This window comes from Lepus europaeus, chromosome 12 (genome assembly GCF_033115175.1).
Source record: "Lepus europaeus isolate LE1 chromosome 12, mLepTim1.pri, whole genome shotgun sequence".
Classification (NCBI taxonomy): Eukaryota; Metazoa; Chordata; class Mammalia; order Lagomorpha; family Leporidae; genus Lepus; species Lepus europaeus.
The window spans coordinates 79134866-79159748 of NC_084838.1; the positions used below are offsets into that span (position 1 = coordinate 79134866).

General features: G+C 41.9%; 2 protein-coding genes across 2 annotated transcripts in view; one reads left to right on the forward strand and one right to left on the reverse strand.

The window, feature by feature from the left end:
- Window positions 1-2736, reverse strand: part of ABHD17B (abhydrolase domain containing 17B, depalmitoylase) — a 43115-nt gene extending 40379 nt beyond the window's left edge. The window contains exon 1 of the mRNA XM_062208405.1: window positions 2655-2736. The gene's annotated coding sequence lies outside the window, so the exon portion shown is untranslated. The remainder of the gene's footprint in view (window positions 1-2654) is intronic.
- An 859-nt stretch (window positions 2737-3595) lies between these two features.
- C12H9orf85 (chromosome 12 C9orf85 homolog) overlaps window positions 3596-24883 on the forward strand; it is a 70855-nt gene continuing 49567 nt past the window's right edge. The window contains exon 1 of the mRNA XM_062207083.1: window positions 3596-3807. Coding sequence (XP_062063067.1) covers window positions 3706-3807 — 102 coding nt within the window. The 5' untranslated portion in view covers window positions 3596-3705. The remainder of the gene's footprint in view (window positions 3808-24883) is intronic.

Here is a 24883-nt window from a genome sequence, read left to right on the forward strand (position 1 = left end):
AGATAAATCTTGGCCAAGTTGAGTGAAGCAAGCAAGCTACAGGAAGCTAAAAACAATCAAAACAAAGCTATATAATGTGCAAGGATATAAAAATATGTGATTAAATATAAACAGGAAGGATGCAAGTCAACTTCCAGTTTAAGGTTAGAAGTAGGGGAAAGCACTTAAGAGATTTACAAAGAAAAGAGGAAGCTTCATGCTGATTTGTAGTTTTATTTCTTTAACTGGGTGATGGACAGATGGATATTCATTATATTGTATACTGCCAATATTTATACTGTTGTATTATTTCTATTTCTCTGGATTGATCAAAAACTGTTCCACATAGATGTTTTGGGATACGCAACTCCACAACAAAGGATTCAGGACTACGAGTCAAAAATGCCTAGTTTCAAGTCTCAGTTCTGCTTGAACCTAGGTTAACTGTTTCAATTAAGTAATTCATATAATTAACTTTAGGTGACTTGACTTCAGCTGCAAAATGGTCATAAGATCTCATTTCCTCTCTAATTCACAAGGCTGCATTTGAGAGGCAAATAGGGCAATGTATGTGAGACATTCTCAACAGGGTAGAAATATAGGAGTTATTTTCAGAATAAAGAGCAAAACATTGGTTAGAGATAAAATCTACCAGTGAATAAGCCAACCACGTCAATAAATTTGATTTTATCACTGATTATAACGTTGTAACACCAATCAATATGATTGAAATTACTTATTGATTCTTAAATAATGGCATAAGGACAGGTATTCTCCCCAATACATTGTTTCTTTATGCTAATTCCTCACCAAAGAATTGAAATTCATAATAGCAAAACAAATTAAGAGTATTGCATTAAAAAGTACTCTCATATTAATATCCTATAAGCAGGGTAACCGTTGCTTATATGGTTCTTACTTCCTTTTCTATAAAGCTAGCAGGTGGAACATTTTATTAGCCCTATATTACAGATGGAGAAACTGACTCAGATGCAGGAAAACGTGCCTGGAGTTGTAGACCAATTCAGTGACAGAATCTCAAACAGACACTAATTGCTTACTTCTTCTGTGTTCATTAAGCTACTGAAAACATTATTTTACCACGATGCTGTAATGGGATTTTGTCCCAGGTAACAGAAAATTTTGTCAGTTGTCATTTCATAAGCATTTCAACATGGGCAAAGGTACTCAAAGAAGCAAGCTACATACCAACTAGCATACTGCACATCAAGGGACAAAATTAAAACTGCCTAGCCTGCTAAAAATCTAATCCTATCCTTGCCAATTGACCTTATTAATACTAGAGTGGGAGAAAAGAGGAGGTCAAAATATGGGTGAGGGTGCTATTTATTTCTTGCTGGATCTCAAATAAGGCACAATAGAGATTTTGTGTCTTTTATAAGTTGCAACATGATTATCTTCACTTCTTTCCTTTAAGTAATGACACTGCCCTTGTGCACAAAATAAAAATTTCCCCAAGAGCAAGAAGTTGGCAGTCCCAAGAGAGAACAATGAGAATCAAGGCAACTGTCAAAATACTGTATTGTCTATGATTAGACATGTCCATTTGAGCTTATTCTATAAACATGAAAGACAACCTATAAAGAAAAGTTCGTTTTAATGTAAACACCCCCCCTCCCCGTTAATGTAAACACATCAATGTCATCACAACATGTACCTGACCTCCTATTCACACTCGTTAGGTAGTTTCAAACGCGGACATAAAATGTCCAAAATTCTTCTTATTTATGGGAAGCTTTAAAAAAATCAATGAATTATCTTATGGATCAAGCAATATATACAACAATATTAAACACGAGTACCTTTCCTAAACTAACAGCCAAGATTTAAAGGTCACCTTCTCTGTATTCCGTTATGCATCCTTTGCATACCAAATCTCTCTCGCACCGACCTGTATCACAGTATCGTTTAAAAAAAAAAAAAATTCTGTGTTGCCGTTAGCAGGCATCTCACCTTGGATCAAAATCCCGACCATAAAAAAAAAAAAAGGCAGCCGAGATTAAACTCTTCCTTTACATCTCTCCTTTACGAAATCTTACACAACTTTGTTCCAAGGTTAAATAAAATACTGAACAAAAACTCTCTTATTTCCCAGTTTAAAACCGATACCCAATGAGCCTACCCTAGAGTTCCCAAACAGGTAAGCCACTACTTCAACCATCTCAAGAAGCAGAGCCCTGGGACCGCCTGACCGGAACCCACGAATCGCTCAGCCCGGTGCAGATCCCATCTGAAATCAAAGCTGGCAGGGACGAGGACACGGAGGAGAAAGCTCCGAGGCGCCCGCGAGGCTCTCAGGGAGCCAGGGCCGGGGAATTGGGAACCTGACCCCATCATTCCGTCCACGGGGAGGACAACGAAGGAAGCGAACCGAGACCCCTTCCCCGCCAGGAGAGCCCCAGACGGCCGCCCCCGCCCCTCGACTCCACACCGCAGGGACCCCTTCCCGCTGCCCATCGCGGAGCCTCTCCGGAGACCCAGATCACACGGGAGTGGCTTCTCCGTCTGCCCCCCAGCGCGGACAGCGATCCTGGTCACCAACAACAAAGACGCCTCCCGCTCCCCTCCCCCCGCCCGGCCGCAGCTCGTGCCGCCCGCGCTGCGGCTCCCGGCCCAGCGCCCCCTCCCCGGGGCCGGACCGCAGCCCCACGCACCTGCACCTGAGCGGCCGCGGCCGAGGCGCCGAGCCCGAGGGTCGGTGGGAGAGCTCCGCCGACGCGGTGTCCTCGACCGGGCGCGACCCGCACCCCCGCCGCCGCCGCCGCCGCCGGACTCTCCCCGCTCGCGGACGGGCCCGGCCGAGGTGGGGAGAGGGCTGCAGTCCCCGGCGGCGCCCGAGGGGGCCCGGCTGGTGCTCCCGAGTCTCGCCTCGCGCCGGCCCTGCTCCTCCACACGAGCCCGAGTTCTGCTGACTAACGGCCCCGGCGTGAGGCGCTGGGGCGGCCGTCGCCGCCTGCTCTCGGGCCTCACGTCCCGCGCGGCCGTGGTCGCAGCCGCCGCCACCTCCCTTTCTGGCACCGCAGACACCGCCACCCAGTCCCAGCCAGGTCTCCTCTCTGCGCTCCTCCGCGGCCTGCCGGGCGCGAGGCTCGCTCCCGCAGCGGGATAGAGACTGGAGGACAGCCGCGGGGGGCGAGAGGAGTCCTCACTAAGCCAAGAGTTGGTCACTGACTGCTGGAAGGTGCCAAGGCTGACCCGGGCTCCAGCCTGCGAGCAGGCGGCGGGGCGGGACTGAGCCCGGACTCGCCCGGAGTCCACCAATCGAGGGCCGCGCAGCAGAGTTGGTAGCCCTCGGGACTCCGGGAAAGGCTGAGCCGACACGGCAGGAGGCGGGGATTGCGGAAAAGGGTAGCCAATAGGAGGAAAGGCTCCCCGCCCCTCCGCCTTGATGGACTGCCATGTTCGGACCAATGGGGGAATTCTCATTTCGAAGGAAGCGGGATTTGTTGGCCGGGTTTGAGAAGGAGGCTATGTGGGGACTGGGGGATCGAATCTAGGCCGCGTGGAGTGGCCCGGACGAAGAAGAGGGAGGGCAAGGGCTGTCTTTTACCCACTGCGGCGCGTCACGTGGGCAGGCCGGGGGCGGGGGCCGAGAGGATAAGTTCCTTCCGGGTCAGCGGCGGAAGCGTCCGCGCCGCGGGGGTGGGTCCGTGGGGCTTCCCTGCGTGTGTTGAGAACGCGGTCTGAGGCGGTGTGGTTTCGGCGATGAGCTCCCAGAAAGGCAACATGGCTCGTTCCAGGCCTCAGAAGTACCAGAACGTGTTTAGCTTCAAGAATGACAGATTCGATAAGAGTGCGCAGACCAAGGTAGGAGCCCGCGTGTTGTGCTGACGGCCTGCAGGAAGCCTGGTTCGTTGGAGGGGGCGGAGAGGAGATGACAGGAGTTGGCGCGGGCGCTGTGGACTGGAGCCCAGGGTTAGTGTTGGCTGCAGTGCAGCCGTTTCTAAAATGTTATTCCCACGCCCTTTCTTTGACCTGGATATGTTGTCTCCTCGTAAATGTGTTTGCCGGTCAGCACGCTAAGCTACCCACGTGGAGGGAACGGGACCCTCATCTTTCACGTGGGCAAATTGGGTCGTTGAGCGCTCCCGTCTGAAACACGGGTCTGCAGTAGGAAAACCAGGGTGGTGGTACGATCATCTCCTTCGAATTTTGCGCCAGGTTTATGCAGCCGTTATTTCCCTTTGGAAAACCCCAGCCCGATAGGTTTGTAAGAATGTGAATGATTGAGTGCTTCTAGCCTTGATGTTCTTACCAACATAGCTGCATTTTCTCTTTTGTAAGATTGTTTTGAAGATCCAGTTGTTTGATTAACGTAAAAAAAAAAAATCTGTATTTTGCACTGTACCTCATTTCTTCACGAGGATTTCTGTAAACTGGGAGAAAATTCGGACTCTCTCGAAAGCCAGTGGAGTAGGCGTTGTGTATACTTATTAATTGCTGTCATTCTCTCTTCCTGCCCTCATATGTGGTAATTGATAACAAGGGAAGGTTGAGGGCCAGTCTCACATGAGGTAAACCTCATATTCATATAAACTGGAGTTCAAATTTACTAGATATGTGTCTTGAGTGAATAGTTTAATATTTAATTTCTCTGCATCTTACTTTAGAGTCAGATGAGAACCTGGCAGAGTTGGGATAGTAAACTAGATGAATAAATATCAGGATCATAATAGGTGCTTAACAAGTGATTAATTTGCCGACATGGATTAAGAAAATGAAGTAATCTGTTTATGGGTAACCTGTGATCTCCTTTCTTTTACGTTCCTCTTCCCTTCTCTCTTCTGCTTTACAAATATTTAATGAGTGTCTAGATAAAGAACCCATATGCAGAAGAGTACAGGTGATAGTGGTCTTTGTATATTTGAAGATACTTTATCAAGTTCATGGATAAGTAGAATTCGGGACCTCCATTGTGGCACAGTGTGTTGTGCTGCCACCTGACTGGCAGGTGTTTTTTGAGTCCCTGCTGCTCTACTTCAGATCCAGCTTCCTGCTAATGCACCCGGGAAAGCAGTGAAAGAAGGCCCAAGTCATCAGACCCCTGCACCTACATGGGAGACCCAGATTGAGTTCCAAGTTCCTGTTTTTGGCTTGACCCAGCCTTGTCCGTTGTGGCCATTTGGGGAGTGAACCAGCAGATGTAGGACTTCTCTCTCTGTGTCTCTCCCTCTCTCTGTACGTCTGCCTTTCAAGTAAATTATAAAAAACGTTAATATATATGTATATATGCAAAGTTACAACCTTAATTGAAGCTTGGTGGGAGAAGTGACAGGCATTAATCAAATAATTTTTTAAAGGATTTAAAAAAAAATTTCTTTGAAAGGCAGAGTAGAGGGGAAAGGGAGAGATAGAGCAAGAGAGATCCTCTACTTGGTGGTTCATTCCCCAAATGGCTGTGACAACCAGGGCTGTGCTAGGCCAAAGCAAGGAGCCGGGAGCTTCCTCCAGGTCTCCCATATGGGTGCAGGGACAAAGGTCTTGGGTCATTTTCCTCTGCTTTTTTCCCAGGCCATTAACAGAGCTGCATTGGAAGTAGAGCAGCCAGGACTCAAAGCAGCACCCAAATGGAATGCTGGCACTTTAGGCAGTGACTTTATCCACTATGCCACAGTGCTGGACCCTCAATCTTTTTTTTTTTTTTTAAGATTTTTTACTTATTTATTTATTTCAGAGGTAGACTTACAAACAGTGAGAGGGAGAGACAGAGAGAAAGGTCTTCCTTCTGTTGGTTCATCCCGAGATGGCTGCAATGGCCAGAGTTGTGCCGATCTGAAGCCAGAAGCCAGATGCCTCTTCTTGGTCTCACATGTGGGTGCAGGGCCTAAGCACTTGGGCCATCCTCCACTGCTTTCCCAGGCCACAGCAGAGAGCTGGACTGGAAGAGGGGCAGCTGGGACTAGAACCAGCTCCCATATGGGATGCTGGTGCCACAGGCGGAGGATTAACCAAGTGAGCCACGGGGCAGCCCCTTGAACATTTCTATAATGTCAATATAAATGTGTATAAGATAAAGTATTAGTAATCATTTTATAATTATGTCCGTGGTTTTAGATTGGCAGTTAAAGTAAGAATGTGAACTTTTGTTTTGTTCATAAATGTAAACCGGTGAAACTTAACATTAGAGTAGTATGTGCCTGACTGGAGAAAGGGACTGCTAATTTTTTTTTTTTTTTTACTATGAGTGTTTACATCTGATAAAATTCCTTTTTAAAAAAGATTTTACTTGTATATTTAAAGGCAGAATTACGGCCGGCGCCGTAGCTTAACAGGCTAATCCTCCGCCTTGCGGCGTCGGCACACCGGGTTCTAGTCCCGGTCGGGGTGCCGGATTCTATCCCAGTTGCCCCTCTTCCAGGCCAGCTCTCTGCTATGGCCTGGGAAGGCAGTGGAGGATGGCCCAAGTGCTTGGGCCCTGCACCCACATGGGAGACCAGGAGAAGCACCTGGCTCCTGGCTTCGGATCAGCGAGATGCGCTGGCCGCAGCGGCCATTGGAGGGTGAACCAACGGCAAAAAGGAAGACCTTTCTCTCTGTTTTTCTCTCTCATTATCCACTCTGCCTGTCAAAAGAAAAAAGAAATAAAGGCAGAGTTACAGAGGATGGGAGAGAGAGAGAGAATTGTTCTTCCATCTATTGGCTCACTCCCCAAATGGCTGTAATGACTGAGGCTGGGCCAGGTCAAAGCCTGTTGGGTGGTGACAACTTCAACTGGTTCTCACACATGAGTGGCAACAGCATGAAGAGTCATGAAGAAAGGGTCTAGGGAGATGGGAGAGTATCTAGCAGGAGGTCTTTATTAAATTTTGGGGGTGGTTAAATGCTTCCCTGAGAATCGAAGGATGGTTAACCACAAGGAATGAAAGCATACATCATCCTGTTGAGATTGCTATTTGTTTTATATTTACAGTTAGCATTGTTTTTACTAACATTTCCTAAATTCTATTTTTTTTTTTTAAATTTATTTGAAGGAGTTGCAGAGAGAGAGGGAAAGACAGAGAGATCTTCCATCCACTAGTTTATTTTCCAGATGGCTGCAGCAGCAGAGACTGGGGCAGGCTGAAGCCAGGAGCTTCTTCCAGGACTCCAAAGTGGGGGCAGGGGCCCAAGTATTTGGATCGCTTTCTGCTGCTTTTCCCAGGCTGTTATAGCAGTGAGCTGAATTGGGAGTAGAGCAGCTGGGATATGAGCCTGTGTCCATATGGGATGCCAGCAGTGCAGGTGTGGCTTTACTCACTATGCCACAACACCAGCGCCCTAAATTCTGTTTCTTAGAATCCTCAAGTTTGTTTTTTCTTTTTTTTTTTTTTTTTAATCTTCCTGAAGGTACAGGAGTAAATTTCATGTTCAAATCATTTTGGAAATACTGCATTGTAGATCTCATTCTTAGGGAATCATAGTGCACATTGACAATAATGCTTTGTACTTTAAAAATGTATTTAACTGAAACCTACTTGATTCCAGAACACTTTGGGTTATCTAATACCTATTGAGCTAATACTTTGTGGGACACAGTTATTTTGGGAAACTCCATCTTCACCTTTGTATGGAGAAGGAAGATGAAAGTCTGGCTATTTTGAAAATAGTTTTATTAATAATAGCTAATATTGTACTTAAGTGTATGTTAGGCACCATGAATCCATGATGCACATGATTTTTATCTTCAAAATAACCCTAAAAGATATGCTGTAACTATCTCATTTTATGTACCAAGAAATTAGGGCTTAGCATTGAATGACATGCCCATGGTTACATAATTAGCACATGACTCTCAGCTGATTAGGTGGGGGGATCTGTTTTAGGAGACCACAAAAGACTGGCAAGCCAAAAGTCCTCCATTGTTTATATCTTTAAAAAGTGTTATATTTTTGTATGTAACAGAAGCAATTTGATTCCAAATTAGGGTCAGAACAAGAAGAATGAGTTTTATTACCTCTGACTCTAAATACTGCCTGCTTGAAATATTTTAAGGAAAGTCTGTCCTTGTGAGGTATGATGCCTGGAGTGTCACTTGTCACAAATATGGATAGTATAGGGTATATCCTGCTCACCTAATGTGAAAGTAGATACTAATTCAGTCTTGTTTCTAGCTACCGATATAGGCAGAATGTTTCTTAAATTAAAGCTAAGTATGATTTGATTTATATAAAAGAACAGTATTCTGTGTTTATAAGGATCTTTATTTACAATAATCAAAAATAGGGAGAAAACAGATATATTAATCAGTAGGAGAATTAAGTGGATTGTGGCAGATGCATACAATGGAATGTTACTATTTTAAAACTTGGGGCAGACATTATGGCTCAGTGATTTAGGCTGCCACTTGTGATGCCCTCATCCTGTATCAAAGTGTTGGTTTCTGTCCTGGCCGGTTTGCGAACCTCCTCCCTGCTAAGTTATAAGAAAAAGGGGCACAGATTAGTGCCTCCTCACCAGGGCACCAAATGTAAGGAAAAAAGCACAGAACAGAGAGGAGACAATACAAACTTGCAGCCAGACCGAATTTATTCAGAGAAAATAAACTAGCAGAGGTTGACCAGTGTGCACACAGACTGGACACCTGTCAGAGGCCCAGACCCTAGCAGGCTGGTCCTTTTTATATCTTAGGTGGGCTAGGGTAGGGGTGAGAGGTAGGGGTTGGGGGTGAGGGGTAGTAGGTGGAGGTGAGCTTCTCCATACTGGTTCTTCAAGTTTGGCCCACTGGCTTCAAACCTGGGGAAGAATGCAGGGTGTGACTTAACTGGTCTCTTGAAAGAAAGCAGGAGTAACAAGAATCTAAAATGTTTGAGGCTTATGTCCTTGTTCCATCAGTGGTGCCTGGGAGGCAACAGATGATAACTCAAGTGCTTGCATCCCTGTCACCCACATGGGAGTTTTGGCTTCCTGGCTTCAGCCTGGTCCAACCCCCAGCTGTTGGAAGCTTTTGGGGAGTAAATGGATATATCCTCTCTCTCTCCCTCCCTCTCTCTCTCTCTCACTCTCACTCTTTCTCTGTCACTCTGCTGTTTAAATTAAAAAAAACAAACAAAAATGAACTAGTGAAACTTGCAGATAGTGTGCATGAATCTCAAAAACATGGAGGGAAAGACACTAGAAACAAAAGAGCATGTGTGATTCTGTGTGTGGTGGTTAAGAACTGTGTTTGCCTTGTATGGTAGGAGGATGTACCAGAGTGGGTAGGAGGAAACTTTCTGGGTTGATGGAAATAGTGAGGATCAGAAGAATGAATACATTTATCAGATCTCATTGTACATACCATTGATGTAAATTTTGCCTCCAGTAAAAGTAAATAGTACAACAAAAGATTAACCCCTCTGATGTCATAAAGTTTTATTTTTGTTTGTTTGCTTTTTGTTTTGGGAAAGTTATAGGGACATTATCTATATTAGTCCTTTTAAAAATGAAAACTTTTATTCTCCAGAAATAAAAATAGATTAACAGTCTAACAGATATGGAATATCTTAGCTGGGCCAGCCTTGTGGTATAGTGGGTTAGGCCACCTACAGCAACACTGGCATCCCATATGGTACTAGTTCAAGTCCTGGTTGCTGCAAATTCTATTCAGTTCCCTGCTGATGTGCCTTGGAATAAGTCAAAGATGGCCCAAGTATTTGGACTCCTGCCACTCGTGTGGGAGACTAGATGAAGCTCCTGGCTATGGCCTGGCCCAGCTCTTGGCCATTTGGGGAGTGAACCAGCAGAAGGGAAATTTCTCTCTCTCTGTCTCTGCCTCTCCCTCTCTGTAACTCTGCCTTTGAAATAGATAATTAAATATTTTTTTAAAAAATCGTAGCTAACCACAAGTAGCGATAATTCTAATAATAGTCTTTAAATCTTTTCCAAAGTGAGCCTTCATCTACAAACTCTAGTCATAACATTGAGTTTGTTGCTCTGTAAAGAGTCATATAGATGGCCATTACAAAGTACATTTTGTGCTTAAGTTACTGAGGCTGGATACTGCCTTTTCCTGGTTTCACTTCAGAATAGAGCCATTATCTTAAGTTAGTTGGCCATGACGCCTGACACTGTAAAATAAATGAATAAGACTTAACTATGGAAAAACCTCACTGTGCCATTGGTAAGACTCATTTTGTCCAGGTAGCTTACAATCAGATATTATGGGATTTTTGTCCTATCTTTCCCTGCTCAGAAATGTTGAGCTTTAGGCAACAGTCCCAGGTTGGTCCAAGTAATTGCTTGTGTGAATAATTTCAGTATGAGTTATGAAGTGCCAGTCGTGGAAAGAATGTTATTTCTCTACCAGCGGTGTCAGCAATTAGAGATTTCAGCAGGTGGGTAGTTCCTTGAGCCAAGCAGTTGGACAGATATAGAATCTGCCTTAGTTGTTTCATGGTGATCATCCCTGACAATCTAGAGGTAATTCAAGTGATATAGAAATCATTTCTGTGATCTTTTTCCAAACTGGGTGCTGTCCATTAAATGAATTTGTGTTAAAGGAATCACCCCTCCCCCCCATTGATTTGTTACTAAATTCAGCATACTTTTTCAGTTGTCAAGGTGACTTTATGGTGTATCAGGCATTGTGATATGCATTAGAATATTCTACCTAATAAACATCACAGTGAGTGAAGCTCTTTACTCTTCCCTCATGCCTTTTCCAATATTTAACGTGTTGACTTCTATATTTTTTTTAAAAAATTGATTTATTTATTTGAAAGGCAGAGTTAGAGGGAGAGACCAGGAGAGATCTTCTATCTGCTGGTTCGCTTCCCAGAGCTGTGCCATGCCAAAGTTAGGAGCTTGGAATTCCATCTAGGTGGATGGCAGGTGCATAAGTACTTGGGCTGTCCTCTGCTGCTTTTCCAGGTGCTTTAGCAGGGAGCTGGATCAGAAATGGAGCAGCCAAGACTCAAATCAGCACCTGTAAAGGATGGTGACATTGCTGGCCCCTTTGTGCTATTGCCTTTATCGCCTCCTCCTGCTCCTCCTCCTCCTCCCCTCCTCTGTTTCTTTCTCTCTCCCCCCTCATTTATTTATTTATTGGAAAGTGAGAGTTAGTTAGAAAGGGAGAGACAGAGAGAGAGAGATCTTCCATCAGCTGGTTCACTCGCCAGATGTCTGCAATGGCCAGCACTCGACCAGGCCAAAGCCAGGAGCCAGGAATTCCATCCAGATCTCCCACTTGGGTGGCAGTGTCCTAAGCACTTGGGCCATCTTTTGCCGCTTTTCCGAGGCCACTTGCAGGGAACTGAATCTGAAATAGAGCAGCTGGATCAGGAACTGGTGCCCAAGGGATGCTGGCCCCTCACCTCCTTTTCATACAAAATAACTTCATTTATGACTGGGGGACATGCCCTGTGCTTGGATTCCCAAGTTGCTACTACTTGAAGCCAGTAAAGCAATTCCAAATGCTTCTTAATTTTGATGCTTGTGTTTTTGCCTTAATCATGTATTTTAGACATTTCATTTTATTTATAATGAACGACAACTGAAATTAATTTGTTTTGATTTGATCTATTATAGGGAATAGTACCATCTTATTGGATAATTTTTGAAATTTTATAATTTATTGTCAGCACTTGTTCCTACATAACATTAAATATTATGGTATTAGACACAAAGTATCCTCAAAGTTCTTCATCCAGATAAATTAGTTCTCTGGAGAAAGAGAAGGACATAATTTAAAAGAATTCTCCCTGAAATGGGTTGTTTTCTATTACAGAAACTGTAGTTTAGAGTGACAAAATTTGACAGAGAACCACAGGGCAAAGAGTTACAGGCTGTGGCATTTGTTATTTTAAGCCAGAGTACTCCTTCCACACCCACAGTAGTAGTATTGTGAAGTCACAGGCAGGTGTATGGAGAATCCTACTTGTTGTCAGAACACCCTTGTTGCCAGCTCACTTCACCCCCAATCATTTGTGTTCTTTTTCTCCTCATTGACTTTGTGAAAGGGAGAAATGAAATGAGAAGTGGATAAAGGAATAGCTAACATGCCTAAGATCTCTTTCTTAGATTTTCCTTATCACTCCAGGTCAAATAGTATTTAAATGTTCGGCTTTTTTTTTGTTTGTTTTTGCTTTTTTTTTTTTTTTAAGATTTACTTATTTATTTAAAAAAATTAGAACAAGAGAAACACAGAGCTTGTCTTCCATTTGCTGATTTACTCCCCAGATGGCCGCAACAGCTAGGCCAGTCTAAAGCCAGGAAGCAGGTGCTTCTTCTGGGTCTCCCGTGTGAGTAGCCTGGACCCAACTTGGGCCATCTTCTTTGTTTTTCCCAGGCTATTAGCAGGGAGCTGGATGGAAGTGGAGCAGCCAGGACACAAACCAGCGCCCATATGGATGCTGACATTGCAGGCAGCTGCTTTACCTGCTATGCTACAGTGCTGGCCTCTGTTTAAATGTTTTGAGTGAATTAAATAAATATTGCTTTTCTGAACTCATGGGATTTATATAAGGCCCTGTACATGCAGGTATTTATCATTAAGTTTCTTTCTTTCCTTGGTAACTTAAGCAGAAAAGGAATTTATTGGAAAGATATTGAGGAACTTTCATGCAGCTTATATGGAGAATTTGTTTTTGTTTTTTGTTGGTTTTGGCTGGATTTGTAGTGTTTGATGTCAGCCGTCATTACTAGGCAATCACTTCCCCATTTGCGTTACATATTTCCTAACCTGATGGTAATCTCCCAATCTTTCAGTGCTCCCTCTCTAAGTCCTTTTGCTTTACCTGTTGGAATTAATAGTTCTGTATTATTAAGTAGAGATACATAAAAGTGTTGAAAATACAGTTTCTTTCACTCTGTTGCCCTACCTGACATTTCTTAGGACACTGTTTCCCTGTAGTCTTCTTAGGTGATGGTGTATTTTCATCCCACGTCTTCACTGATGCTGCCCTTACCCCATCCTCATGTAGAACCCTTTTCCCATTTGATGTTTTAGTTCATTTTCTCCTCACTGAAAAACTCTAGTTCTTCTGAAACACATGCTGTTAGACTGTCTCCTCTAGATCTCTACTAACCTTCTAATTAATTCTTATTAGTACCTGGCTCTGTGCCTTTCCACAGATCCTGTTATCATACTTATTAATTGCTACCTGCACATGGATAATCCGTATAACACCTGACCTCTCAGTTTTTAGAACTGCCTCCTTGGAAATCTATTCCTATAGTCAAACCCTAAACTTTTTTATTGGTTCTAACTACTGTACATGTGAACTTTAAAAAATAAAATAAAACTGATCATCATCTACTTATATGCCTTCCTTATTCCTCAGGTAACTTAAAAAAAGATTTTTATTTCAAAGGCTGAGGGACAGTAAGACTGAGAGCACGCATGAGAGAGCTATCTTCTATCTACTGATTTACTTCCCAAATTCTGCGACAGTTACAGCTACTCCAGGCTGAAGCCAGGAGCCTGGAACTCCATCTCCATGATGGCAGGGATCCAGTACTTGAGCCATCATCTGCTACCTTCCCAGGCACATTAGCAGGAAGCTGATTCAGAAGCAGATTAGCTGGGACTTGGGTATGCAGGTGTTTCAAGCTGGAACTTAACCTGCTGTGTCAGAATGCGTGCCCCACTTTTAAAAATCCTGTTAGATATCCTGTCCTTTAAATCTTTTACTTTTGGCTAACCTCATTCATGTCCTTATTTCCTTATCTAGTTCAGAGTCTAGATTCCATCTATATAATTGCTCTTTTGCACATATCTCAGCTCTCTTGTCCTTTTATCCCTCTTTAGTACTTGACTGACAGACTTCAAACCTTGCTTAGAGCTAGTTTTTTATTATTCCCCCAGCACATCTACCCAACTGTATATATATGTATGTATATATATATGTATATATATGTATATATATATATATATATATATGTATGTGTATATTCATTAGCCCCTCTACTTTGACCCTGGAGCTCATACTCCTTTGCTTACCTAAGGACTTAACTGGCAGAAGACTCCTTATTCTCCATGCCCTCTTTCATCTTCAGTCTTCATTTCTACTGGGTTATTACAATTTCTTTAAAAACTCTAGAACCCATGTTCTTTTCTAATTACTGCCCTGTCTCTCTACATCTTTATTGAAAAGCTCTTGCTTCTTCATCCCCTTCCACTATTTCTATCTCTGTTCATATAGTTTTTAAATACTCACCATTGTACTAAATTCATTTTTTGTCAAGGTCATTGATCTTTGTGTTGTCCTTGGTTAATGCTTAGTTCTTTTGAGTGATAATAATCTGTCAATGTAAGTTCATTAATAGTCAGAAAGGTACCACTTTGGTTTTTTTGAAGAATGAAAACATTTTGATGTGTATTTATTCAATAGGGAAAAATTCTCTGTCAGATTTTCTTTGCAAGTTTCTGGAATTTTTGGCCGAAAGTATCAAGCTCTTGTTCAAGGCCATATCTACAGTGACAATATGTGTGTTTGAAAGACATTCATCTTGGAATCAAAAGATTTAGGTCAAACTCTTTGCCACTTACTGGCTGTGTGATCTTGAACAAATTACTCAGTCTCTTGGGCTCTTAGTGAATTTTGCTATATTGTACGTGTTAAGTACGTTTTTTAAAATTTTTATTATTTTTTTATATGACAGAGTTAGAGAGAGACAGAAAGGTTTTCCTTCCGTTGGTTCACCCCCCCCCCCCAATGGCCACTACAGCTGGAGCTATGCAGATCCGAAGCCAGGAGCCAGGAGCTTCCTCCTGGTCTCCCATGCGGGTGCAGGGGCCCAAACACTCGGGCCATCCTCCACTGCCCTACTGGGCCACAGCAGAGAGCTGGACTGGAAGAGGAGCAACTGGGACTAGAACCTGGCGCCCATATGGAATGCTGGCGCCGCAGGCGGAGGATTAACCAAGTAAGCTATGGCGCTGGCCCCGTAAGTTTTCTTTTTAACAAATTTATATATTTATTTGGAAGGGAGATTTATAGAGAGAAAGAGGGAAAGAGAGAGAGAGAGAGAGAGAGAGAGAGATCTTCCATCTGTTGGTATGATCCCTGGATGGCTGCAATGACTGGTGCTGAGTTGGAATAAAGCTAGGAGTCTGGAATTTCTTCTGGCTCACTTATGTGGCAGTAGGGGCCCAAGCACTTGGGTCATTCTCTGCTGCTTTCTCAGACATATTAGTAGGGAGCTGGATTCGAAGTGGAGCAGCTAAGGCTTGAACTGGTGCCCATTTGGGATGCCAGAGTCTTAGGCAGTGCTTAAGGGTTAAGTTTTATGAAAATGTGCACATGGTGTTTTAACAATGATAATCCATCTGTCCCTTGATTTTACTAACCTGTCCATTATGCTCATATGCTACCCTCTTGGTGATACCTTTCCTAGTTAATCCTGTCTGGAATGTCCCTATCCTTTACTGTGGCATTTATTACTCTCATCAAACATATGTGTGTCCTATTAGTTATTAGTGTACAAGTCTTTGCTTCTTTCTGTATGTCACACACATACACATATGCTATTTATCACTCAGATATAGGGACTAAAATGTTTTTGTACTACTCATGGTATACACCCTGTAGCAGCAATCCTGTGAGATAGCCGGAAAGAACAGAAATTAAGTAGTTTTTATTGACATCATATGATTGATTGCTGATATGTGTTAATTCACCTTGTTTTCTCTATTTTGAGAGAGAGTGTGTGAGAGGGAGAGCGAGAGTACTCCATTAGCTGATTTACTTCCCCAAATTCCTACAATAGCTAGGGCTAGTCTAGGACAGACAGGCACCCAGAACTCCTCCTGGGTCTCCCACCTAGATGGCAAGGTCACAACTTCTTGAGCTATCATCTGTTGCCTTCCAGGATGTACGTTAAAAGGAAACTGGAATCAGGAGCAGAGCTGGGACTTGGACCCAGACACCAGCATGGGATATAGACTTCCCAGTTGGGGTCTTGAGCTAGGCTAAACGCCCACCCCAGTTCACATGTCTTTATTGAACCCCTGTTATGTACCAAGTACTGATCCTTGAAGTCTTTATTTAAGAATCTCAACCTGGTAACTAATTTTAAAAGTAGAAAGAAGGTAAATATGGAGCATTTGCATTTAATAAACTTTCAAGTTCGACTTCTGTACAGAAATGTGCATTGGTCATGATACATTGAGTTTTTGTACCCATCACCCAGATCAAGAAAATGTTACCAGGGGCTGGTACTGTGGTGTTGCATGTAAAGCCACCGCCTGCAGTGCTGGTGTCCCATATGGGTGCCGGTACAAGTCCCAGATGCTACACTTCCAATCCAGCTCTCTGCTGTGGCCTGGGAAAGCAGTAGAAGATGGCCCAAGTGCTTGGGCCCCTCCACCCACATGGGAGAACTGGAAGCAGCTCCAGGCTTCTGGCTTCAGATTGACCCACCTCTGGCTGTTGTGGCCATCTGGGGAGTAAACCAGTGAATGGAAGACACCCCACCCCCACCCCCGCCTCTGTAACTCTACCTTTCTCAAATGTAACCATTACCCTGAGGAAAAGGAAGTATTTCAGAATATAATTAAGTCACAGCTTTTGGGTATAAAGGAAAAGGGAGATCCAAGTACTTGGATGAACAGTCTGAGTCTGTCTCTTCAGAAATAGTTTTAGTGGCTATGGAAAAGCATCCTGATGGTTCATATTAAGGGTTATATAAACACTACTACTTCAGGTAATTCATATAAATCAGTGTAATTTGATTTTACAAAAATGATTGATTTGATCTCTGTAGGATTGTTGGCTTCTAAAAATATCAAGAGTAAACTTGGGCTTTCCCATAGCTTTGGAGCTGATTATATTAACCTTAATCGTAATTCTCATCCAATTTATCTGCTCATTCATGAGGTTGAATGACCTTTTTTGAACTTAGTGGCAGACATTCTCTTTGATATTTTATCTAGTCTATTTCTGTTTAGAATATTTAGGTTTACATTCTAAAGTTAATATACTTATTCAAACTCTCCTTTTGGAATTGAGTTGTCAGACATTTTCTTTTTGTATTTATTTCAGCAGTCATGTGACATTAACAAGGAAGTATTTCTTGCTGTCTGTATATGTGGAATAATTTTAAAGTGATGGTCTATCAGCAATAGAATTTATTGTAAGTTTATGTTAAGTCCAGTTTTGAAGCTCTTTCACAACACCATGGATATGAAATGCAAAGCTAAGCTAGGGATTATTTTAAATGCTTTATTCTGTGGAGATTTATATATTATTAAATGCTTAGCCCTTTCCTACCAGGTGGCTGACTTGTTTGTTTTGTAATTGCTTATGTCACTGGAGTCATCAATTTGAGTAATGTATTTGACATCATGGTATATACTAATATGTGTGAATGTTCAGTATACTATCATTAGCCCTTATCACAAGACACTCTAGTAAAATGATATCATGTTTCCTGTAAGCTTGAATGACATAATGAAGCTAGATCCAGTTTTTAATAAAGAGAATAGTCATGTGGGTATTATCATCTATTATCTATATGAAAGAAGATTATGCATATATATATATATATATATATATATATATATATAATGCTGTTTGTTGAATTTAAACTCATTATTGAACCATGGGTGTTTGTTGACCCACACATGATGACTACAAGGCCAATTGTTTCCTACTATATTTAAAGAAAAAAAGTCCTTGTCTACCGTGATAGCTAACTAATTTGAAGGCTTCTCTAAGGATGTGTTTATTAAGGCCTTCTTTTTGCTCTCTAGTGAGATAAGTCAGTCAATTTTACTGGGGCTTCTAATTGAAAATGGTTGAATAAAGTTGTACATAGTTATCTCTCATTACTCCCCAAATTTCATTGAAAAGATATAAGAAAAAAATAAAACTATGCTATTAGAAAATTGAAAATAGTGCTGTTAGCAGAACATTCAGGAGAGTAGCACAAGGACAGGCCACTGCTCTGAGGCCTGAAGAGACAGTGAAATCTTTGTATACTCAGACCCTGTCTTAGGGAGAAACATGAGAAGGAAGTGGAATTCTGAGAATGGGAATATACCTGAAGGGTGCTTTTTAATCTAGGTTGTGGATTCTGACAAAAAATCAGGTCATTTAGGAGAAATAAACAAGCTGCTCTTTATATTTCTGCATATAGAGACTCTTTTAGCAAATACATTGTGGTTAAAGAAAGACTAAAATAATTTAAAAAGTCACAGAAATTTAAGAAAGAAGTAGACAGGACTAGACTGATACAAGTGAACAACATATGAGTGTAATACAATGCAGATGGAAGTCAAGGTTTTTTTTCAGTAAAACTTTAGAATAATGCCAACACAAAGTCAGAAAAATAACTACCTAAAATGGGAAGGTGCCATGAAAATACAAAGCAGTATTCCTGATTATTTTTGGTCTTAGTGCTTAATAGAAGTCTTATTCTTGGAAGTGAACATGCTTCCTGTGAATACTAAAGCAAAAGCTATAAGCTGTTACTTTTTATCCTGTCAAGCAGAGCCAGGGATTATATATGAGATCTTCAAAAAGTATATGGAAAATAAAAATAAATAAAACAAAGAAGATGGAAAATGCATATTGTGAAAAGAATATATATGAATTTCAGTTTTTTGTACCATGCAAAATATCTTTTAATTCTATTTTTATGGGCTTTTTGAGGATCCCTTGTTTAATTAATACCTGAATTCAGTTCCTAGGCAATAATGATTTTCTTTTTTTCTTTATTATCTATTGATTTATTTGAAAGGCAGAGTTGACAGAGAGAGTGGGAGAGACAGAAAGATTGTCAAATGAATCACTCCCCAAATGGCCACAATGACGAGATCTGGGCCAGGTTGAAGCCAGGATCCAGGAACTCCAGTCAGGTCTCCCATGTGGGTGGCAGGGGCCCAAATACTTGTATCATCATCCACTGTTTTCCTAGACACAGTAACAGAGACTGGATCAGAAATGAAGCAGCCAGGACTCAAACAGGCACTCTGATATGGGATGCTATTGTTGTAAGTGGTAGGTTAATGATTTTCAATTCTGCCTTGGTAACCCATTCTCTATCTAATGCTGATTAATATATACTAGTTCTAGCCCTTTCTGTATTGATAGAAATATTTTATATCACTGTTGTCCGATATGGTAGCTACCAAGCACATGTCCTTCTAAGTACTTGAAATGAATGTGACCAATGCAATTGAGTAATTGAATTTTAATTCAATTTTAGAAGCTCCGTATTGGTAGTGGCTTTTATATTAGCTAGTGTAGATTTAGGCTGTCACTCTTAAGTAGGGGCAGAGTGCTAAGCAGTACTGAACTTTATATGAAACCTTATATAAACCTTATATAAAGTGCATGATTGGAAACCATACATACTATGTCCAGTTAAGAAAGGTAATATAAGACATAGAAGAGAAAAGTGTAATTAGGGACCTGTACTGTAGAAATGCTGGCACCCCATATGGCGCTGATTCGAGACTTGGTTGCTTCTGATCCAGCTCCCTGCTAATGTGCCTTGGAAAGTAGCAGAAGTACGTAGTTCCTTGCCACCCAAGCAGAAGACCCAGAAGGAATTCCTGCCTCCTTGCTTCATTCTATCCCAGACCTGTCTGTGTTTTCATTTTGGGAGTTAACCAGCAGATGGAAGACCCCCCCCCCCCCCGCCATTTCCCTCGCTCCCCTTTCCCTTCCCTATCTCTTTGTAACTTTGCCTTTCAAATAAATAAATAAATAAAGTTTTCTTTTTAAAAAAGAAAAATGTAATTGATAGCCTTAAAAGCTAAAAAGTCTCTCAAAATCTATAAAACAAAATAGACTTATTAAAGAAGAGTTCTATGTTGATTTTTTTTTTTTTTTACTTGACAGATAGAGTTAAAGAGAGAGACAGAGAGAAAGGTCTTCCTTCCATTGGTTCACCCCCCAAATGGCTGCTACGGCCGGAACTACACCGATCTGAAGCCAGGAGCCAGGTGCTTCCTCTTGGTTTCCCACGCGGGTGCAGGCACCTAAGCACTTGGGCCATCCTCCACTGCCTTCCCAGGCCACAGCAGAGGGCTGGACTGGAAGAGGAGCAACTGGGACTAGAACCCGGCACCCATATGGGATGCCAGTGCCTCAGGCGGAGAATTAGCCAAGTGAGCCACGGTGCCAGCACCTCTGTGTTGATTCTTGAAAACCATAGTGGTGGTTGCAAAAATGTAAAGTTGGGCCAGCGCCACGGCTCACTAGGCTAATCCTCCGCCTGCTGCAGTGGCAGCCCAAGTTCTAGTCCCAGTTGGGGCGCCAGATTCTGTCCCGGTTGCTCTTCTTCCAGTCCAGCTCTCTGCTGTGGCCCAGGAAGGCAGTGGAGGATGGCCCAAGTCCTTTGGGCCCTGTACCCACATGAGAGACCAGGAGGAAGCACCTGGCTCCTGGCTTCGGATCGATGCAGCGCACTGGCCGTAGTGGCCATTTGGGGGCTGAACCAACGGAAGGAAGACCTTTCTCTGTCTCTGTCTCTCACTGTCTAACTCTGCCTGTCCAAAAAAAAAAAAAAAAAAAAAAGACATTTTAAAAAAACTTTAAAGTCAACATCTTAGTATATTAAGGGTGACTGAATAGTACCAAAGATAAATGACTAAATTAGTGATTTTGGAGATATCTAAAACATCTAAACAGCCAAAGTGATGAAAAAAAAATGAAATGAAATTGAGATACAGGTGATAAAGCTAAGAAGACTACTGTCTAAAGGAAGTCAAGAAAGCAAGGAAGGTGAGATACAAATAACAAAAAGTATAAAGAAGAAAAAACATTTTCTATGAAAATCTTAGATCTTCAGATAGAAGGGGTCTCTCAGGTATTATAAGAAGACGTTACTTGAACATATCATGATGGTGCTTTTGAATTGTAATGATAGAAATTCCTTCCAGCTTTCACAGAGAGGGGGCGAAAAAGAGTACCCTTAAAGCAGCCATAATCCTGATACATCAAATTTTCATCTGCTTCCTGTAAAACACAGGACAAGAGGGCTGGTGCTCTGGTGCAGTGGCTTAAATCCATGGCCTGCAGCGCCAACAGCCCATATGGGCACTAGTTTGCGTCCTAACTCCTCTACTTCTGATCCAGCTCCCTGCTAATGTACCTGGGAAAGCAGCAGATGATGGCTCAAGTGCTTCGGCTCCTTCACCCTTCTGGAAGACCCAGATGACGCTCCTGGTTTCTGGCTTCACCCTGGCCCAGCGTGGTCTTTGTGGCCATTTGGGGAGTGAACCAGCAGATGGAAGATATCTCTTTCTCTCTCTCTCCCCTTCTCTCTCTGTAACACTACCTTCCAAATAAATAAACCTTAAAAAAACAAACAAACAAAAAAATGGATAAGGTATACAAAGTGCCTTTAAGAAGTATTTTGAATTTAGAATTCCTTAAACAGCTAAATTATGGCTCTGAGACCCAAGCAAAAGAATCATCCAGACTAAAAATTTGTCAAAAAATGTGTATATACTTCAGGATGTACTACAGAATATATGACATGTGGTAGAAGAAAAAAGTGATCTCCTATGAACCTAGTGCAGTTAATTTTAAATAATGGATGATAGTATGTGATAAAATGTAATATTGTTTTTATGTTGTATCATAAATAAAAGATGTACAGTCTTTAGAAGAAAAATCTAGACCCATAGTTCCATATTTTAACCAAATTTTGGGATTAAATACAAGCTGAAGGTCTTATTTGGAGGTGGTAAAGAATCCATAAAGAAGAAAAATGTGTTACCATTACAGTTTTAAAGTCTGAGTGTCTCGTATTTATTTGATACTTGTGTTGCTAGGCAATATAGAAATGATAGGAGACCTCATTCTAGCTTTCATGATGTTATTTGTCTAATTGGGTAGATAAGACTCTGGTGTACATGAAACAGTAGTGAGCCAGCTAGTCATTTTACTAAGATGTTCTTACATAAAAAGCTTATGATTAAAAATAACAGAGTTAAGGATTTGAAATGAATTTTTAGTTTAATTAATAAGGTAAAAAGTTGCACTACATTATTATTCATATACAATATCATTAAAAGCATGGAATTTCTGCTCTTTGTAAAAGAAGCTATCTGAACCATCTTATTCTCTGTTAGCAAGTCACATGCATTTCAGGAAAGGCTGAAACGTGATGGCTGTGTAACTTTCTGTACATTTTCTTTTTTTTTTTTTAACTTTTATTTAATGAATATAAATCTCCAAAGTACAGCTTATGGATTACAATGGCTTCCTCCCCCATAACTTCCCTCCCACCAGCAACCCTCCCCTTTCCCGCTCCCTCTTCCCTTCCATTCACATGAAGATTCATTTTCAATTCTCTTTATCTACAGAAGATCAGTTTAGTATATATTAAGTAAAGATTTTAACAGTTTGCCCCCACATAGCAACACAAAGTGAAAAATACTGTTGGAGTACTAGTTATAGCATTAAATAACAGTGTACAGCACATTAAAGATAGAGATCCTACATGATATTTTTTAAAAATTAATTTTCTATGCAATTTCCAATTTAACACCAGAGTTTTTTTTTTTCATTTTCAATTATCTTTATATACAGAAGATCAATTCAGTATATACTAAGTAAAAATTTCATCAGTTTGCAACCACACAGAAACACAAAGTGTAAAAATACTGTTTTACTACTAGTTATAGCATCACTTCACATTAGACAACACATTAAGGACAGATCCCACATGAGATGTAAGTACACAGTGACTCCTGTTGTTGATTTAACAATTTGACACTCTTGTTTATGGTGTCAGTAATCTCCTTAGGCTCTAGTCATGAGTTGCCAAGGCTATGGAAGCCTTTAGGGTTCGCCGACTTTGATCTTATTCTGATAGGGTCATAGTCAAAGTGGAAGTTCTCTCCTCCCTTCAGAGAAAGGTACCTCCATCTTTGATGGCCCAGTTCTTTCCACTGGGATCTCACTCGCAGAGATCTTTCATTTAGGTCTTCTTCTTTTTTTTTTTTCCAGGGTGTCTTGACTTTCCATGCCTACAATACTCTCATGGGCTCTTCAGCCAGATCCGAATGCCTTAAGGGCTGATTCTGAGGCCAGAGTGCTGTTTAGGACATCTGCCATTCTATGAGTCTGCTGTGTATCCTGCTTCCCATGTTGGGTCGTTCTCTCCCTTTTTGATTCTATCAGTTAGTATTAGCAGACACTAGTCTTGTTTGTGTGATCCCTTTGACTCTTAGACCTATCAGAGTCATCAATTGTGAACTGAGATTGATCACTTGGACTAGTGAGATGGCATTGGTACATGCCACCTTGATTGGACTGTATTGGAATCCCCTGGCACATTTCTAACTCCACCATTTGGGGCAAGTCTGATTGAGCATGTCCCAAATTGTCTGTACATTTTCCAAATTATATTTCCTGGTTCTTGTAGTTAAACTTTACTTCCAGTTTTAATATCTGATTGGTAAAGGGTCAAGGAAGATAGGAAGGAAGGGAAGTTTTAAATTAAGCCTGTGCCTCACTGTGAACTTTGAACTGAAACCTTTTGAAGACCTACTTTACTTAACTTTAACAATAGTCATGGAAAACATAAACTGCCTTTTTCCATTCTCTGATTTGTCAGAGATACATTATCTGGCACTTAGTCCCATTGTGTTGAATTTGCAAGGCAATCGGTCAGCCTGGATCTGCAGTAGGTTCCTATCAATCCAAATCCTTCTGAAACCCTAGTTTGAAGACACCATCCAGTTGATTGTTTATCTTATTTAATTACTTTTTGGGAAACAGTTTAATAGTTTGTCACACTGCTGCAGGAGTCTGTGGTTATTACAATTCTTTTTCTCTGCTGAATTCATGCCTCATGTCCAAGAAGAACGAGGAACATGGAAAACGAAGAATCTGTTAACCAGAAGTGATTTATTTGAAGAAAATAGTGAAGTTAAGGCCGGCGCCGTGGCTCAACAGGCTAATCCTCCGCCTTGCGGCGCCGGCACACCGGGTTCTAGTCCCGGTCGGGGCACCGATCCTGTCCCGGTTGCCCCTCTTCCAGGCCAGCTCTCTGCTGTGGCCAGGGAGTGCAGTGGAGGATGGCCCAAGTGTTTGGGCTCTGCACCCCATGGGAGACCAGGAGAAGCACCTGGCTCCTGCCATCGGAACAGCGCGGTGCGCCGGCCGCAGCGCGCTACCGCGGCGGCCATTGGAGGGTGAACCAACGGCAAAAGGAAGACCTTTCTCTCTGTCTCTCTCTCGCTGTCCACTCTGCCTGTCAAAAAAAAAAAAAAAAAAAAAAAAGAAAATAGTGAAGTTAAAGCAAAAAATAAAGAAAAAATCTCCTAGCACTGCTGAGAGAAGTCTCTGTAGGAGACACTCTTTGAGGGCTGATTGTCTAGGAATTATAGGCTATAAAAAGGGGTAAGTCTCATGATTGGTCTGGGAGAGGGACAGTTTTGATTGGTTAATTGGATGAAAGTTTCAATCGAGACTCAAAGACAACAGAAACTTTACTCCAAGGTGTATAGAATTCTCGTTACCTTCATCTGTTACAACAGCACAGAAAAACCTATCTGATTACAAGGACTAGGGCTTGACCTTAGCATCCTCCACAGAAGCTAACTGATTTCTCTCAGATCCTCTTAGACTAATCTTCGCTTGGTCCTTGTCTACCTAAGCCAGGAGTCTATCTTTCTATCAATAGCAGTCTTTACATGTATGTAACTTTACTGTTTTTTATTTGTTAGAGAGAGAGAGAGAGATATCCATCTACTTGCTGGAGCTGGTCTGGGCTGAAGCCAGGAACTAGGTGTACAACCCAGGCCTTTCTCACATGTGTGGCAGGAACTCAGTTACTTGAGCTGTCACTGCTATCTCCCAGGGTCTACATTGTCAGGAAGAAGGAGACAGAAGCTAGAGCCAGAAATGGAATCCAAGTAAGTCCAATGTGGGGCATTGATAGACTAAACACCCATCTCCTATTTTTTTTTTTACAGCTAAATAGTACTCCATAGTGTATATATACTGTAATTTCTTTATCC